Below are 18,759 nucleotides of genomic sequence, written 5' to 3'. Positions count from 1 at the left end.
CCAAGTCATCACAACCCAGTTCTGCGGATCTCAACAAAGAAGCATTCGGTTAGCAGCGTTTCTCTCCCCACTCCCCACCCCACCCCGAGCAGGTCCTCATCTAGGTTTGTCAGGCAGGATTAGTTTACTATTACCCCTGGCTCAATCACTCCCCTTCCCCATCCTTCCTCTCCTGGGATCTTCAATCAAAGCCAGGTTGGAGAGACCACTCTGCAAATAAGGTGATAAAACATTAAAATAAAGACAGAGGAAGTATGGGAATTCTCTGTGTATCTTGCCATACATAACCAGCCTTTTCATAAACACCTGACAAGAATCAGTCCTTCCTTTGTGGGGAAATCCTCCCACCCCACCATGGATGGAAAACCGGCAGATTCCCCAAGCGTCAGACCGGGGACAGGGAAAGGGAACACGTCAATCCACATTCCTTTTGGGACAGCAAGACAGGAAGGTGTGTTTGCCAGACCAGCGGCGGCTTGGGCAGCTCAGAGGAAGCAAAGCATCCACCGGAAGAGGCTCTTCGTTTTCTCGGTAGGGGCTGCGAGCAGCGCAGATGTAACGAGCCTGAGGAACACGGACACCAAACTCCTCTCCGGCGGAAAACACCCTGCCTGGTCCCAAAGGAACTGTGCACACACCACACAATGGGAGGGGAGAGCCGAGTGGCTCTACCGAACAGTTCACGTGCCCCTGGCGAAGCGCGGGGAGGCGGCGGACTTCTGGAGTTTGCTCTGCTGCGGGTCCCACTCCTCCGCACGGCGACCGGCTGGCTGCCTGAGCAGAGGAAGAGGCTAGGGATGGGCTGGACAGAAAAGGGAGTGGGGAAGAACCCCAGGAATACGAAGCCAAACTCCAAACTATATTCTGCTAATCAGTTTTTTGATCAAAAAATTCAAAATAGAGAAAACCACAAAGTACAAAAGCTTTTCTGATGCTTTTCATTATCACAGAACACACCACCTGCAATGTGTGCGAAGAGGAAATGAGGGGTGGAGGGAGAGGAGGTCAAAATGGGAAAGGCTGCATGGTCATTTCACTTCTTCTCTTTCTTCTTGTCCTAGAAATGGAGAAAAAGTGCCCACTTAATTTTTGGCATCTGACATTCAAGCTAAAACTGTTGAGTGAGCCAATACCTGGCTGCCTTTGGTTAGGGGCTGGAAGGGAAAAGGACGATAAAAAGGAAGGAGAAGTACTCCCTTGGTGCGGTAGGAACTGAATCGTGACGATCCTCCACTGATGGTCCCTCAAGTTGCTGACAGACCTGACGAGAATTTAGGTTAAGCGGTTGCTCCCACTCCACCCCAAGAGTACCCAGCTGGGCTGCCTGACCACTCCTGCTTACTCATAACCGCCACAGCTCAAATCCCAACCCACGGAGACTCTAGACTGGCAGTCCACCCTACAGTAACTACACAAGGGGCCAAGACCGACTTTCCATTAGCCTGAGCAGCACAACACCCAGGCACAAACCAACACCCAGAAATAATCCAGCCCAGTGAATTCTTCATTCCATCCTACATGGAAGCCCCGTGTATGAAACAGACGCAAGCTGAGGCTTTGGCTGAAAACTGCTTGGAGCTTCGTCTAGTCGCGGCACAGGAAGACCGAGAGCCACCAATCCCACCTCCTCCCTGGCTTCCGCCACCACCATACTGTCTCTTGTTCCCTAAGAAGGTCTGTAAAAAGCCCTCAAGGTTTCATTTGCTCCCCTACCGCTGGAGTAGACTACGTGTGACACTCACTAACCACATACAGAATGCTTCTCTGGAAACAAGACTAACAAACGGGTAAAACCAGTCTACTCCTGACACATACTTATAAAAGCCAATATTAAACAAATCCTCTAGAATATCTTTCCCTGAGTCATAACTATCTTCACAACCTTTAAATTCTTCATGTAGTAGACTGTTTCTTGCTGCCACTTAAGCCCCTTTCTCTTTTGATACTAATCTCAGGGATTTGTTTTTGGTGGGTTTTTTTTTTAAGATTTTTAAATTTTTAACTAATCTCTACATCCAACATGGGGCTTGAATTTACAACCCTGAGATTAGAAGTCACATGGTCCACCAACTGAGCCAGCCAGGCGCCTCTTGTTTTTTTGTTTTAACTTGTTCCTTTTTCTCCATGGGCTAAAAGACTTCTGGTTTACCTCTTACTCGTCGGCCTGCCTTACAGTTAACCTGGACCTACACACTGTGTCAGTTTTCAAATCTGAAGTCTACACAGACGCGAAGTTCAGGTGCCATTCTCTCACCCTCAGGGAGCAGGCGGACTAACCTTCTCATTCATAGCCAGGATCATCATGAGTTTTCTGAAGAGAGTAATGAAATCTAAGAAGAGGTCAACGCAGTGCCTGAAACAGAAGAACCAGATTACCGACTGGCATGTCCCACCTTCCTTTAGCCACAGCCCACAGAAGGGCAGACCACAAAAGCCCCACACCCACCCCATGAGTGAGCTTCGCACACACTCCACCACCAACTAAGTAAAACTCTGATGTCTGAGATCCTTTTCAAATCAACGAAGCCACGCAGCACAGGGAAAAGAAAAACTGAGCTTCAGACTCTGCAGGGGCCTGCATCTGAACCCCGGACCACCAGTAACTAGTTAAGGAGACCCTGAGATTTTTAAAAAAGTTATATATTAAAAAGAATGTGTATCTTCTTTTCATTATTAAAGGTTTAAAGAATATAAAAATAAAGAGTAAAAGAGGAAAGATCCCTTTCCTTCTCCTATGCCTAGAGATAACCACTATTAAAAGTAAGGATAATTAAATGCAAATTATTAGTTCAATTTTAAAAGCGCTGACGTCTTTCAGGAACTGAGGGAGACTATGCTACTTGGTGCACAGTTCCAAAACCATGGGCCTCCTACCATACACGCGCCCCAAGGCTGGCCATGAAGTTCAGCCGGCGCCACCTGGTCCACTCTTACCCCGCCGACGGCCACAGAAAGGGAGGCGATAAAGATCAGTTTCCACTCACCAGATATAATCCTTATCTCCATTTTCAGCCTTTTCAATAATGAGTTGAGTATCAAAAAGGACAAAGCCACACATGACCACCAGCCCCACATAAAGGTTTGCCTAACAGGAGAAGAATGACATGAGGTTACCATGTGGGAAACACCACAGAGGGGAAAAAACCAGCTGTGCCTCTTTTTGGCTCTTGGCTATTTGAAAGCACAACAAATGCTGACCCTGCTGACATGAACGTTCTTAGGAACGGAAGCCTATATGGTAAAGACCACATTACTTCCCTATGCACAACTCTGCACTGCCCAACGAAAGTGAACGTTCTGGAGGATTCTTAGTCTACTTTGCTTTAGGATAAAGCAAGTACAAGGAGTGCAAGGCAAATGGCTGCCAGAAAGTTATATGCAAAGTCTCACCTGGAAAAGCCAAATGGATCCAAAGAAAAGGTTCCCCAGGGAAGACAAGAGCATCAGGCTCATGGCTGACATCAAGACACCTGTAAGAGATGACAAAAAGCCATCCTGAGAAAAGCCAAAGCAAAGTAAGACAACCCCATTAAAGCCATTCCTTACTTACCCCCACCCCCAAAATTAAGGCTTTCAATTTCAACCCAACAGTCACAAGAAGCTGGAGGGTAGGGGAGAGTCACAGTGCGAACTCTGGTTAAGTGGAGACTCTCGGTTTTCCACCCCACACCTACCTCCCAGAAAGAGGTAGCTCCGGCGCCTGGCATAGAGGGCACTCAGGGTGAAGCAGGTGAAGATCATGGCTGTGCCCATGAAGGCGGTGGGAAGAATGCTGTCAGAGGAAAAACCATTAGACTGAGGGCTACAGGTCTGCAAACCTATATTTAGGAGGCATATTTGCAATGAAAAAAGGCCTAAGATGCTACTAAAATAGTTACCTGGGGTTGATGGCAATGCACAGCTCCAGAGCCGGGCCCAGGCCAACTCCTAGAAAACAAAAAGCCCCAGAACACAGTATTACCATCAACTCCTGAAGAGGACCCTCGTCCAAAAGCTGACCATCAAAAACACAGGCATGCCCATGGTCCTAAAAAACCAAAACATGAGTACTAAAATAATTAAATCTCTCTCTCCTCTATCCACCTTGTTTTCCAGAGAATATATACTTGACTGAGTTATTTATTTACAGATAGAGCTACAAAACTGCTCTCTTAGCTGAAAATCACGGATGGCCCAGGATGAAAACACATTAGGAAAAAGGAAGCAAGCATGTCAAACATTTTTGAGCAAAGTGGTAAGGCTGCAATACTCCGAAGAGGAGTGATGTGAGACTGTAATGTGGGCCAGATCAGGAATTGGAATACGAGGATCAAGAGCAAACCAGTGCCTTGTGGCCAGCAACCTGCAGTCACGCAGGGCTGCCTCCCTTTGTAGAAAAGGCCAGACCGGTTCTGCAGGTGGACACTTGCCAAGAGAAGGGTGCAGTGGCACCCTGTTCCGGCCCCAACGTTTCCTCTGCTCTTGCTACTCTCTCTCCTTCTGGTAATTCCACCCCTTAATGTCTTCAAAAACCAGCTTTCCCTATTTTAAAAATCTTAATCTCTAAATCCCTTCCTTTCTACTTCAACACTATGTAGATTAGACACACTCAAAATGAGTCAGACTAAGTCAAATGCTGCTTTGCAAGTATTTTTACTATGTAGCTTGAGTCCTGTTTCCCCTAATGATAATTCTAGAAGAGCTGTGCTTTCAAGTCTTTTCTTGAGAATCAGCAAAGTGCTCTGTTGGGTGGATCTCCATGTATGGCTCCAATGAACTGTCCGCAAAGTTCAGAATAAATGGTCACAGGAGTGCGAGTTGCCAGTGTGAGCCCAACTAAGTTGGAGTTTTAGGCCTAGTTATGCTACCTAAGCTCTTGAACCTCATTCATTCAAGCACACAAAGGCTTATTTTTGGATACAAAAGCAGAAGTCACAGTCACTAGTCCTAACGAGCTACTCCTCTGGATGGGAAAGCAAGATGCACCTCTACGAAGTCAGAGAGCAATACGGGGCCAAATACACCCGAACACAAGACTGAATAGTACAGCGTGCCAGTTGGGGTGAATCAGAATACATACAAATCGGGGCCTTAGTCTAAAGAGATGCTAGATACAGTACCCCCTCCCACCCCAAATTAGCCCAATTCCTAACATACCTGTAAGGAAAGCAAATCCAGCAAGAAGTCCCAGTCGTTTCTGCTCAGTTTCATGGCTATGAGGTATTGTCATCAGCCAAATCATCAACCCCAGAGAGCCCAAGGCAGACAGCAGGCCAGCCTGTCAGATCCAGAATCAATAATGAAATACTTGAAAATACCAAATTTATTCTGCAGACCTTACTGGGGTCAAATATTCATCTGAACTTCCTAATATTTCCTTCTAACCTGGCGGTAGTGGAAAGGCAGAGAGAGCTAAGAAGAAACTAGAAGCCGTGCCGGACAGGGCTAGGACCACGGTGGATGGAAAAGCTCTTCTGACCCAGGCAGTCCATCAGCCACAACTACCCAAGTCAAACTGAGTCTTGCCCAAGAAAAAGATGAGTCAAAGTGACAAGTGCTTGAAGCACGTTCCAATCTGTAGGACAAGGAGAAATGACCCCTTTTTGATCACTCTGAAACACACATACAAATATATATACCCATACAGAGAAAAAAGGGTGCTACAGACTGAATGTTTATGCTCCCCCCAAATTCATGTTTAAATTTTAACCGCCAACGTGCTGATATTTCGAGGTCGGGTGGGTGTCTTGGGAAGGTGATTAGGTCATGAGAGTGGAGCCTTCATTAGTGCCCTTACAACAGAGATCCCAGGGAGCTCCCCTGCCCCTTCTGTCATGTGAAGACCGTGAGAAGACGGTCATTTACACAGGAAGCAGGCTCTCACCACATAGAATATCCGCTACTGCCATGAGCCTGGACCTCCAGCCTCCCAAACTGCGAGAAACATTTGCTGTTTAAGCTACTCAGTCTATGGTTTTCTGTTAGAGCAGCCTATATGGACTGAGACAGAGTAAGAACCAAAATGTTAAGTTATGTCTGGGTGTTTTCTTTCTCATCACTAGTCTGTTTTCCAAATTCTCTACAATGAACATGCATTAGTTTTGTAAGAAGAAAAATATTCTTAAAAAAAAAAAAAAGCAAGTGGGAAAAGCTATAGGCAATTAGAAAGAAAAGAAAATCACTAAGGAGGTATGTAGGCACTGAAGTTCCTTCCTTTATTTAAAGGCATAGCTGATACTCATTTTTTTCATAGTTATCCTCTATAAAGTCACTGTGAATAATGAATGAATGAATGCTGAACAACTTCTCCTGAGAAAAATAAAGGGTGAGACTCTCACGCACATCTGGTTACATTTTCTTCAACTGCAAAACATGTTTTATGTATGTTTATGTTTAAGGATACTTTATTTGATATGTATTGTTGGTTCATTAACCTGAACTCATGGCCAACAGCACTTAAACTCAAGCCTGAACAAGGCTTACCTAAGAGACATATTTTCTCCATAAGACACACCACAGTCTTAGTGTACTTTTTTTTTTTTTTTTTTTGCACTCAGGAACGCTAGACAGCACTCGAGCACTATGCCTGGGGTCCATTTTAAACACTGACATCACCACCAAAATCACAAAAATGCAAAAAATGTAGCACTACACAGACCATGAAAAAGACCCTCGTTTACAGTACAAGAGCTTGAAGCAGGTCAGTGGGGCGCCTTATTCAACCTCAGCTGGGAACGGCGCCGTGTGCAGCTCAAAGTTTTTGCCGTTCTGCTTAGGATTGCGAATGTCTGCAAAAGCACCGTGAGTACTGATTTTAGGGTTACAAATACATTTTAGCAAGTAGGTAAATTCATAAATATAGAATCCACGAATAATGAGGATAACTGCATTTATTACACTGCTTAAAACAAAAACAAAACAAAAAAAAACCCACCGACAACCAGAAACCAAAATGGCTAGAAGGTGGAGCATGTATTAGTCTAAACTCCAGGGATCGGAAGTCTTATCCTCTGAGTAGCTAGAGTAATTTTTCACACAAGCTCTGCCAGGAGATGCCTGAGCATAGGGACAGTTCTCAGTAGTTGCAAATGCCAACACAGACACCCTCCCTGAACTTACGCTAAAAAGGACACTTGGAAAGGCCACGTCTTGGTTAGTGAGAACTTCAAACTTTTTGATTATTCGTCAACTGTCCCTTTTATTCCTACTGGCCAAACTCAAGGTCTCTTTCAACATAGGAAAGTGAGCTGCTGAAGGTTTTCACGCAACCCTGCAGCTATAAGTACATCAGCGAATAAAACAGGTCAAATCCTTGAAGGTCTCAACCCTGCCTCTCCTAATAATCAGTGTTCTATATCTAAGAACAAGCAAAAAAGAGGAAGAAGTGAGGAAAAGATAAAAAGGCTACTGTGCAAACCCCAGCGCACACGCCATGCCACAACTCAGCGGGCCGGGGCCTCACGTGTCACCTACACACCGTTCAGTGTCCAGGTTAAGACATTCTGTTTTCAGTACCTAGAGAGGACACAGCTGCCAGAAAATTTAAATGGCTCTGCATGTCCTTAGTTACCAGCTGGGTCTGGCTGAGTGCAGACTGCAAACTACGGAAAAGGATTAAGGAGGGGTACAGGCTTGCACCACCCTGCTGAGCTGGTTTCTTCCCACTGCGATCTGTGCCCCATCAACTAGGAGAAAGTGCTCTTACCTGAAGGAAATGAGTGACCACGTGGACATAGGCCCCCGCGGCCGCCACGAACATACAGAGGGCAAAACTGGCATAGACCTTCTTCAGGTGCTGCTGTGTCGAGGGGGTTCTGGGAAAGAATGTTAGTAAGAGCCATTATTTTAGGACCAATTTCATTTTCAAGCTAATACTCATTTCCCTTTCTTCTTCCCAGGGAATATGTAAAATTATAATTAATAAAAAAAAGAATGTTTTGAAAATAGATGAACTGAGAATCTTAAATGCTGGGGAGGAGCCAAAGGTCCCAAATTATGAACAATCAGTACCCAAACTAGAACAACTAAATGGTTTTTCAGTGACTACGGGGCAGCCTGTAGAATATGGGTGCTTTTATCACGTCCTCTGGATCCTAGCAAAGTTAATATGCTAGTTAATACACACAAAAGTTAATAAACTAGGAAAATGAAAATGATATGAAAAGGAAATGCAATAAGAAACTACAGTCAAGATCAAAAAACTTACATGTGGGAAAATTTTAAGAGTGCATCAAAGTTGATCTTCCGATCAAATATGTTCATGATGCCAGAGTCTGTGGGACACAGCCTCCGCTCTGTGGAATCAAGGATAAAAAGAAGAAAGGTTATTTTACAGATATAAGAACATACAAAATAACAAACAACTTTCTCATGAAAAATAGCAACATACAAGTTTGGAAAAATGAAAGTTATCTAAAATCCCACTGTCCTGGCACAGATATTTTCATTTTTATGCATTTCCTTCTAGGATATATTTGCAATCACACTCAACCACTTTAAAGGACACAGAGGAAATGAAGCCATCTTCTTCCTAAACTATTTTGTTACTAGCATTGGATTTCCATCCTTTCAGAAGGCAATTTGTCCCTTTAATAGATAGTTTCTTTCTTTGAGAAATTACCAGTTAGCAATTAGTTAAAGGGACCCAGTCACTGGAACATAAAGTGATATTTAGGGAGAGAGAGAATCTTAAGCAGGCTCCACACTGGGCCTCCACCCTGAGAGCATGACCTGAGCCCGTATCAAGACTGGAACACTTCAGGGGCGCCTGGGTGGCACAGCGGTTAAGCGTCTGCCTTCGGCTCAGGGTGTGATCCCGGCATTATGGGATCGAGCCCCACATCAGGCTCTTTGGCTATGAGCCTGCTTCTTCCTCTCCCACTCCCCCTGCTTGTGTTCCCTCTCTCGCTGGCTGTCTCTCTGTCAACTAAATAAATAAAATCTTAAAAAAAAAAAAAAAAACTGGAACACTTCAGCACCCATGCAAAATAAAGCAATTTTATGTCACTGTATCAAGATGCTACAGAATTCTCTCAGCAAAGGCACACAACCTCAAAGAGGGAGGTAGGGAGGAAGGAGGGAGCTGGGCCTGGTACTAGGTTTTGAACTTTAATTTTTTCAAAGATTTTATTTATTTATTTATTTGACAGAGAGAGAGAGAACAAGTAGGGGGAGCAGCAGACGGAGAGGGAGAAGCAGGCCCCCCGCCGAGCAAGGAGCCTGACATGGGGCTCAATCCCAGTACCTTGGGATCATGACCTGAGCCAAAGGCAGATGCTTAACCGACTGAGCCACCCAAGCCACTCAGGCACCCCAGGTCTTGAATTTTAAATATATGCATGTAGAAACTTTCCATCCAATGCATGTTAAAACTGAACTGAAAGGGATTTATAATTTTAAAAAGAGAAAAGTTCCTCCATGAAAAAGGAATTTGTGTAGAAAGGATTTTCTTACATAATTTCAGAAACTTTCCTACAGAAGAGATGGAATAGTACAAAGAATTCCTATAAACCCTTTACCCAAATTTCCTACCTGTTACTGTTTCACCGTATCTGCTTTATCCCCTCTCTATATAGCAGTATATAGAGACTTTGAAGTAGTTTTTCCCCAACAATGAAGGCACAAAAATATTTTTTCCCCAACCATGAAGGCACCCCTAAATACTTGCGTGTACATCTGAAAACAATAATCAAAACCAGGAAATTAACACTGACACAATACTATTATCTGATCTACAGACCTTATTCAGATCTTGCCAACTGTCCCAATTATGTCATAGAAAGGACATTTTTTATCGAACTGCACCCAGGTTACATGCCATCAATACCATCAAGTTCAGCTCTTAAATTTTGTTCCCTCCTCTATTTCACATACAATCCTAAACAAATACATTCAATTTACAGAGCTAAAAAAAAAAAAACAAAAAAAACAACAAAAAAAACCTAATCACGAACTTTTATCTTTCCTAAATATCAATCTTCCACAATCATCCAGATTCTTATTAGACCCATAACGCCTATTCATTTCAAAATGTCCGGAAACGGGAATGGGGTGGTATTAAAACACAAAGCTAAGTAGTTTGAAAGACAAGCCAACTAGTCACACCTATTCTAATGAGCACCTAGCCCAATACTCAGCAAAATTAATCTGGGTAATAAAAGTTACAATCCCAAACTGACTCCTGAGAAGTCGGGGGCCAGCGGAAAGCTGCCATTCTTCTAGTTCACAGGCATCACTACCGTTAGCTTCCTGAGGCTGGCTCTCGCACAAATGCAACAATTACAATGGCTAGCTTGTGCTCTCCATCTCCTTTTTCCTTTCTCACCAATATCCTACTCACCTCGATTTTTTGGTTAGTTCTGTTCTTAAGGATGGATACAGTGAGAAGCTGCAGAACCTAGTAGAGCTGCTGCTCACACCTCTAAGTCCCGGGGCTCTGGGCCCTCTTGATCTAGATGGTGCAACTATTGCAGGCTGTTGCAGGACGGACCACAGCCTTTCACAACCATGATGAACTCACATCCTCTGGAGAGCACACTTATAGGACGGCAGAATCCAGCACCTGGTAAGTGTCTTTGTTTAAGGCTTCCATTAACACCCTTAATGACATCCCTAGATAGAAGTTGCAACAGTTCTGAAGCAACCTTCAGAGCCAAGTTTCTCAGTATTCACAACAACAACACTGAAGTACCTCTTGCTTCCAATTTCAAGAGTTAAAAGAAGGAAGGGGGGTGGTGGTGAATGGGCCTCGAAGTGTAAATCCTCAAATACCCAGGGGATTGTTAGAAAGGGGCAACGCCCTGTAACCAGACCCCACTGAGTGGAAACAGTGGGAGGGGATAATGGCAGAAACTCCTCTTTCCCAATATGCTCTTTCACATTTCCCAGGGGGTACTGATTGCCTCTTACAACTGCCAATGGAGAAACCAAAACTATCGAAAGTTGTGAGGACAGGGAGGGAATATCAGGAATTTCTCCATGATTTAAGTAGTGCCTTGTGGTTTAAAAGTAGTAAAAAAATAAATAAAACCAATTTTCTAACACCAGTACTTATTCTAAAATTTAAGTGAAATATGTAAGTACCAAATTTTCCAGATACAAACGCACACAGCTTTTCTGTGAGAGCGTGCACTTACACACTTACACACACACACACACACACACACACACACGCGAGGGGTGGGAGAGGGCGAGAGAATCTTAGGCAGGCTCCAAGCTAAGTATGGAGCCTGATGCAGGGATTGATCCCAGGGCCCTGAGATCTTGACTTGAGCCAAAATCAAGAGTCAGATGCTTGGGGCGCCTGGGTGGCACAGCGGTTAAGGTTAAGCGTCTGCCTTCGGCTCAGGGCGTGATCCCAGAGTCCTGGGATAGAGCCCCACATCAGGCTCCTCCGCTATGAGCCTGCTTCTTCCTCTCCCACTCCCCCTGCTTGTGTTCCCTCTCTCACTGGCTGTCTCTCTGTCAAATAAATAAATAATTAAATCTTAAAAAAAAAAAAAAAAGAGTCAGATGCTTAACCGACTGAGCCACCCAGGCGTCCCAAGGCACACAGCAATTTTAATAATAGCTTTGTAAGGAAAAAATACAATGAAGTATACATTTAAATAAATGACATGATATGTATAGGACATAATTTATTTCAGTACTGTTAAAACATGAGATGGAAAAAGTTAGGTCTTAGAATCAAGGAAGTAAGATAGTTTGCTCTAGGTCTGTCCCAGGGAACAGTTTAGCTCCTAACAGAGCTCGAAGTGTTCTATGAACCAAGTAACTCCGTTAACGTTTCAAAGGGGCCCCACAGTTAAATGAAAATATTTGTTTTAAAAAAAGGACATTAAGGGGATGCCTGAGTGGCTCAGTGGTTAAGTGTCTGCCTTCTTAAGTGTCTGCCTCCGGCTCAGGTCATGATCAGGGAGCCTGCCTCTCCCTCTGCCTGCTGCTCCCCGCTTCTGCCAAGTGCTCACTCACTGCCCCCCCTGCCACTCCCCCTGCTTGTGCTCTCTCGCTCTCTAGCAAATAAAATCTTAAAAAATTAAAATGACAAGTTTTATACTATGTATATTTTACCACAATAAAGGAAAAAAGTATACAAGCTGCTCAAAAATTATTCAATACAGTAGTTCCCCTAACGCACATCAGCCCATTATGAAATCCATACTAGCACTGATCCTGCTTCACCCTAGACACCAACTCACACAAAAACCTAGAAATTGCATCCTCTCTCCCACCGCCCCCCAAGTTCTACACTCAAATGTAAAACAGGGAGGTGAGATTATTTATTTAGAATACAATGCCTTAGGTCTTGTTAAATCTCTTGTTTTGTTCTAGGTATCTTCCTTACCCTTGTCCTAAAATGAATAATTATTATCCAGGGCCAAGCCTTGAGAATAACACAACAACAAAAATTCTCTACAATCTTAATTTAATACCTATTAAATACAATCCACATGAAACACGGCCAAGTGGCCAAAAGTTACGCAAAACAGAAACAACTACAAATTAAAAAAAAAAAATCCTTGCCTTCGAAAGACAAAAGCCTGCTGACTATTGGGCAGAAGGCTGCCTTAATGTACACAATTTAAGAACAAAACCAGCAAGTCAGGGGAACTTGTGTGGTTCAGTCAGTAGAGCATCCAAATCTTGATTTCAGGGTTGTGAGTTCAAGCCCCACATTGGGTGTGGAGCTTGCTTAAAATAAATATTTTTTAAAAACACAGCAAGTCAAGGAAACATTATTCACACATTTAATTAAACATTTAGTTTGTGAATTATATGGTTTCTCATTCCTGTTGTAATTCAACCATTCTGAGTCCCCTTCCCACATATCCAGAAGGAACCAACTGATACTTAAGAGAAGAAAAACCCCATGAGGTTAAAAAGCTGGAGGCAGGGCAGCAGAACTGTATTTTTTCAGTAGTTCTTCCTACTGAATAGCTTTCAGACTCTGTAAAACCAGGTATCTAGAATAGTTGTTAAGAGCTTGTTTTGCTGCACTTGAATACTAACTGATATTTCCTTAGCTGTGTAACACACAGCAAGCTTCTGGCACTTGAACCTCACTGTGCTTTAGTTTCCTCATGTGTATATAGTAATATATAGTAACCTCTACTTCATAGGTTCTAGGATTATGTGAGATAATACAAATAAAGTGCTTAGAATAGTGCTTCATACAGGGGTGCCTGGGTGGCTCAGCCAGTTAAGCATCGGACTCTTGATTTCCCCTCAGGTCATGATCTCGGGGTCATGGGATTGAGCCCTGCCTGAGTGAGGCTCTGTGCCAGGTGTGGAACCTGCTTAAGATTCTCTCCCTCTGCCTCTCTTCCCCCACCTACCCTCTCACGCACGCGTGCTCTCTCTTTAAAAAAAAAAAAAAAAAAAAAAAAAAAGGAATAGCGCTTCATACCTAAGACTGGCTCCCTATGTTGTTACCAGTGTACTCATTACTCTCATGTCCTCAGTGCATTATTTCCCCCTAGTTTTATAAAACATTTATTGCAGGTCTAATTTACATATGCCTTATAAATTAATTTTTTAAATATCATTCAACCATTAACTCACAGCTAACTATATCCTGAAGACTTAATATTTACCCAAATGAATAAAATTAAATTGGGTGGAGAGGAAGAGTCTAAGAAAATTATAAACTGGAATTTAAAGGAATTTGATAAATCTTATTACTGGCTAAAATTACTTTTGTTTAAATGGCATACCTCTCCTCGGGCACATTTACACTGTACCTCCTGTCCCACAGGGCCACCAGGCGTTTTGAGACAGCCTAATAACCACTAAGTGATAATCCGATGTGGTAGAGAATTTGATGAAGTAAATGGTCATTAGCTTGATGCTTTCCTTGTCACCCCTAGAAGGTAGGTCAGTTTGGTTTCAGGAAGTCCAAAGAACTGCTTTGACAGGCCTAGGCTCTGGTGGTTCTAGATTTGAACCCTAGATGTCCCCAGCCCCTCCCTTAACTTGGGCCCTAATTCCTGGCTAGCTAGATTAGCTAGCTAACACTGGATCCTGTCTCTCTAGAGTGCTGCCTCAGAACCAAGACAGTAACTGGAGATGGAATGTCTACTGCCTTCAATAAATTATTTTTTGCATTGAACTCTGACACTACTCAATCTCTCTCTGTAACCACAAGTGTTTGACAGACTGAATCATAAAGACGCCCCAATGTCCTAAATACATACTCATTTTCCAGTGTAAACCAGTAATCCCTCTCCAATAACAACATATTAAGCCCAGATGAGAGCAGGCATGGATGAGGACAAAGAACACACCACTCAATTCTCACCCTTGAAGCCCTTTTCAAGTATTTTGGATTCCAGTTAATTGTGTCGGAACTCACACATTTGGCTATAAGCACCTTGAGAGCAGAGTTTGCATCTGATTCAGCTTTTATCCCCCCATATTTAAGCACAACCAGGAGTCCCCAGAGTAAATGCAGATCCCATTATCTAATCAGGACTGTTGCAACCTCAAATCAACACTCCCCAGCTGGGTCAAAGGCGAACCTACCCTGAGGAGTAACTCAAGTGGCCCTAAAAGCCAATCTTTAATCTTTCCTTTCCCTCCTTGGTTTGAAGACCGTCTTTGGAAAACAAAAATGTGTTTAATACAAAAGCTACTTCAAGAAGCTTGGTTAGAACCTCCGGGGGTGGGGGGGAGCGCCTGGGCGGCCCAGTTGGTTAAGTGTCTGCCTTCAGCTCAGGACATGATCCCAGGGTCCTGGGATTGAGCCCTATGTCGGGCTCCCTGCTCAGCTGGGAGTCTGCTTCTCTCTCTGTGTGTGCGCACTCTCGATCTCTCTAAAAAAAAAAAATTAAAACAAACAAACAAAAAAAACCCAAAAAACTCTGGGGGAACAAATCAGGGTAAAGTGGAAGACACTCCTAACAGCTTCTACAGTCAAGTCAAAGTGGCAAAGGAAAATTTAGCAGACAGAATATCAAGAGAATATTCAGTATTTTCCCAAAGGAGATTAACACCCTTGGGTAGTTTATGAAATAAAGTGAAACTTGAGGCCAGCAGTAGTACCTTCTATAATACGACTACATTTATATAAATCTTTACAACTTTTAAAGTGTTTGTATATGCATTATCTCCTTTGATCTTTACACCAATCCATAAAGAAAGGGCAAAAATGATTAGTCTCCCTTTAAAAAGAAAGTTCAAAAAGGCAGCGTTAATAGTGGCAGGAGTACTGGCTTTGGAGTCACAAATCCTGCCGTTTTCTACCACATAACTTTGGGAAAGTCATTTTACCTAAGGTCATCTAGGCTTCCTTATCTTACAGATAAGGATGATTAAGTAACACCTGCTCTACCAAGCTTACTGAATGCCAGTTTAAAAAAAAAAAATGTATGGGACATAGGTAAAAAGTACAGCACAGGGGAATGTAGTCAGTGATAGTGTAATAGTGCTATATGGTGAGATGACAGCTACACTTGTGGCGAGCACGGCATAACGTATAGACTTGTTCAATCATCACTATGTTGTGCACTGAAGTAATAGAACATTGTGTGTCAACTATACTTCAATTAAAAAAAAGAGGAAGAAAGAAAAGCTGTGTGAAATATTGTAAAATGCTAAACGCACATTTTGTATTGATTTGACCAACACCACAAAGTTAAACAGTACAGCCAGAACCAGATTAGGGGCCTTATGACCTCTAATGCCTGGTGCTCTTCCTACTATTAGACCCTACAGTAGAAAAGCAAGTTTTCATTAAGGCAGTTCAAGCCAAAGGCCAAAAGAAGTTTTAAAAATATTAATACATGATGATTCCTACTACACTTCTCTGTATTTTCAGCACTTCTACGATAAGCATGAACTATATTCTTAACAAGGAAACAACTGAAATGCTGACTAAATATCTGGATTAATTTTACCTTTCCTATTCTTAGGAGAGTAAGACTTCAGTCACATCAATAGTGGGGAAGATAGACACAGGAAGAAAGAGGGTTTACTAAGCCATGTTTCCACAAGACGAATAATGGAAGAAGGAAACTCTGAATATAAATTACAGAGAGTGCTTCTCAAGGATTTAACCACTCTGTCCCTATTAGAGGAAAATGGTAGAAAATCTAAGTATCAACATATTCTTGAAGCCAGAACAAAAAATATTAGACAAGAGAAATAAACCACCAAAGAGAGTAAACCTAATAATCACAGAAATAAGTGTATTTGCAGAAGCCATAAGAACTTGGTTACGCAACGTGAATAATCATTCTTGAACTGAATTCTTACACTACACAGTCAACCAAAAGATAAACTAAAACTAAGTATCAATAAATAACTAGAAAAGTCTATTTGCCATTAACTTTTAACCTTAAAATCTTTGTGTTTCAGGCACAGTCAGCTCTTCTACTGAGTTACACATTCACAAGCAAACTATTGCTAGAACAGTCTCAAGTTCAGAGCGGGATCTGTTGTTGTTGTTCGGTCAGGGAAAGGCTGATGGGGTAGGCAAGGCAGTCTGGGCTGGAACTGAGGAACAACTCCACACTTAATAAGTATACAAAAATACCAAAGCCTACTTACTACCACAGCTCCAGCAAGTAGGCCCAAGAAAAAACAACCGCCCAACGACGCCTTTCCTGCGCGGACTTTGAGAAAGTCGCCCACAAGGCTCAGGACCGAGCAAAGCTAAGGCCACCTCACCTGTCCAAAGGTAACCAATCAGACCAGGGCGGGGCTGGAAAGCCAGGAAGGATCTTCTCACCTCCCGCCTCTGCTTTCGGCTTCCAAGTAACTAAAGAGCTTCGCGTGTCACAGAGGAGTGTGACATCACCCGCCTGGCCGTGACAGGGCAGCCTGCCTGACCAGGCCCTTTGTCGAGTCCTGGCCCTCGCTGCTCACCCAGGAGGGGCCCAGCCAGAGGGCCCACAGCAGAGAAACAATCAGTCGGGTGAAGCTGGGTGACCACAAACCCGTGAGGTTTCGCTTTCACTAGCCTCGGAAGGAAGGGGTGGGGGACGTGGCCTGAATTCAAGTAGTCGAGGCTGGGGCAAAGGGCCCCTGCGCCTACTCTTGGCGGGGGTGGGGGAAGAGAAAGAATGCAGAGTGGGAGGAAGGAAGGAAGGGAGACTTAACAAGGACCCTTCGCTAGCACTGGCGCCCAGAACGCGAGCCTTGACGCCCCTCAAAACCCAGCCGATGCACCCCAGCCCCTCCCCCACTCCTGTACGGTTGCGCATGCGCGGTACTAGTTCCCGAGCTTCTCCCCTCCCCGCGCAGCTTTTCCGAGTCCAGTCGCGGAGCAGGGCCCCACTCCCCGAGGATGCAGTCTGTTCGAAAACCGAGACTATTCCCACTCTTGCCCTGACAAAAACTGCCAATTCCCTCTCCATTTCTCACTCCCGGCTCACACAGTCCCTGTTTCAGACGTACGCTCTTACCCGCCTCCCAGGAGCCTACACAGCTCTTCCCGCACCGGATGTGCTTCTGACCCTCCCAGGGTCTGCTCCAGACTCTTTACCCGGGAGTCGGCCCCTCGGGGGAAGCTCCGCCCCTGCGTTCCGCTTAAGGCCAGTCCTCATTGGCCCCTGGCCGCACCTCTACCTTCCCATTGGCTTTACGTGCGTAAACAACGGCCGCTTACTTCGGAGCCATTCGCGAATGCTCTTGTCGATCAAGACTCTGGCCTCCAACCGGCGTCGTACCAAAAGGTCTCCGCCTCTTCCCCCACAGTTAGGTAGGACGGCGGTCTAAAACCGCCCCTAGTGGAGATAGTGAAGAGGAACAGGCCCCACCCAAGATACATGGCCTGTAACGGAACCCCCGCGACGCGTGATGGGATAGCGCAGCAAACACCCTGGATTCTGGTTTTAGGCTTCTCGTGGAATGTTAAAGGGGGAAAGAGGTTCAGATAACACGTAAAAAGGGCTCTCACGGGGCCAATCTACCTTGAATCTAGTGGGGCTTAGGTTTCAGGGCACTTCTGAAGGCTTAGCGAGTTGTCCAGGAATGCGAGCCCAGTCCTGTATCGGAAGCACCGACACCCTCTAGCCCAAGTGGTAGTCCTGGGGCCGCATGCGGGGCTGGCGTGCTTCCAGGATCACCTTGCCTGCTTGGTGGAGATAGGCGACAAGTTCATAGTCACTTTGGCCTGTGGAGTGGGGTGGATGAGAGAGGTAACGAGGGCGGCGACCTGGCAGAGCTGCCCAGGCAGCCCCGGAAGAAACTAAACCAAGGGAGATCAAAGGGCTGGAGCTCCCCAAGAGCTTGTCCCGTGCAAGAAGCACCACCAGTGCGAGAACTTACAGTAAAGAGTTGTGAAGCAGATAGGAAAAAATAAATTAATTAATTAATTTAAAAATATATATATGTATACATATACATACACTGTCAATGTTTTAAATTACTTTTTTCTAATTTGTCTAATAGCTTTAAAAATAGTACAAAATCGACATATGAAGAGGCAGAGTATGCAGACAAAAAATGTAGAAAAAAAGAGCTTATAGTGGTTGCCAGGTAGTTAAAAATGTTTTTTGGGTTTTGTTTCGTTTTTTTTCCGGATTGTGTGATGTTTTTCGTTTTGTCAGCATTTTAAAATAGGCAATGATTTCTTTTTCTCATTCTAAGTAAATATTGACAATTATATAATTTCATATTCTATTTCTTAAATACAGCCCCACAATTGTATATATTTTTAGGCTGCACAGAATATAGATTCACCGCTGCCTCTCATTTTATAGATGAGGAAACAGCCCCTGACAGAAAAGGTTCTGGCCCAGTAGGGGAAGAAATGTAGATTAAGAATTGGATGAGTGGAGA

At 43.9% G+C, this 18,759-nt stretch overlaps 1 protein-coding gene across 1 annotated transcript; it reads right to left on the bottom strand.

The window, feature by feature from the left end:
• Positions 1 to 924: 924 nt before the first annotated feature.
• On the bottom strand, positions 925 to 17,494 carry TMBIM6 (transmembrane BAX inhibitor motif containing 6). The gene is made up of 10 exons (XM_045801106.2): positions 17,382 to 17,494; positions 8,186 to 8,273; positions 7,685 to 7,793; positions 5,137 to 5,257; positions 3,879 to 3,927; positions 3,675 to 3,772; positions 3,391 to 3,470; positions 2,985 to 3,085; positions 2,278 to 2,353; positions 925 to 1,057 (listed from the first exon to the last, which is right to left on the bottom strand). Exons 2-10 carry the CDS (start codon positions 8,239 to 8,241, stop codon positions 1,034 to 1,036), a joined length of 714 nt encoding a protein of 237 aa, XP_045657062.1. The 5' UTR covers positions 8,242 to 8,273; positions 17,382 to 17,494; the 3' UTR covers positions 925 to 1,033.
• Between the last annotated feature and the right edge of the window lie 1,265 nt (positions 17,495 to 18,759).

Source organism: Ursus americanus, chromosome 25 (assembly GCF_024610735.1).
Source record: "Ursus americanus isolate L20-20 chromosome 25, mUrsAme1.1.p, whole genome shotgun sequence".
NCBI classification, from domain to species: Eukaryota; Metazoa; Chordata; class Mammalia; order Carnivora; family Ursidae; genus Ursus; species Ursus americanus.
Note: the sequence above shows the minus strand (reverse complement) of the source record. Positions and strands in the feature narration are given on the sequence as shown.

What these genes read in the sequence shown, in the direction of transcription:
- TMBIM6 (XM_045801106.2), bottom strand. Translation starts at nt 8,241, where the DNA reads ATGAACATATTTGATCGGAAGATCAACTTTGATGCACTCTTAAAATTT. An exon ending in GGAGATAAGGATTATATCTG is followed by an intron (nt 2,354 to 2,984) that starts GTGAGTGGAAAC and finishes CTTCTGTTTCAG; the next exon opens with GCACTGCGTTGACCTCTTCT. An exon ending in TCCTGGCTATGAATGAGAAG is followed by an intron (nt 1,058 to 2,277) that starts GTTAGTCCGCCT and finishes CTCCATTTCTAG; the next exon opens with GACAAGAAGAAAGAGAAGAA.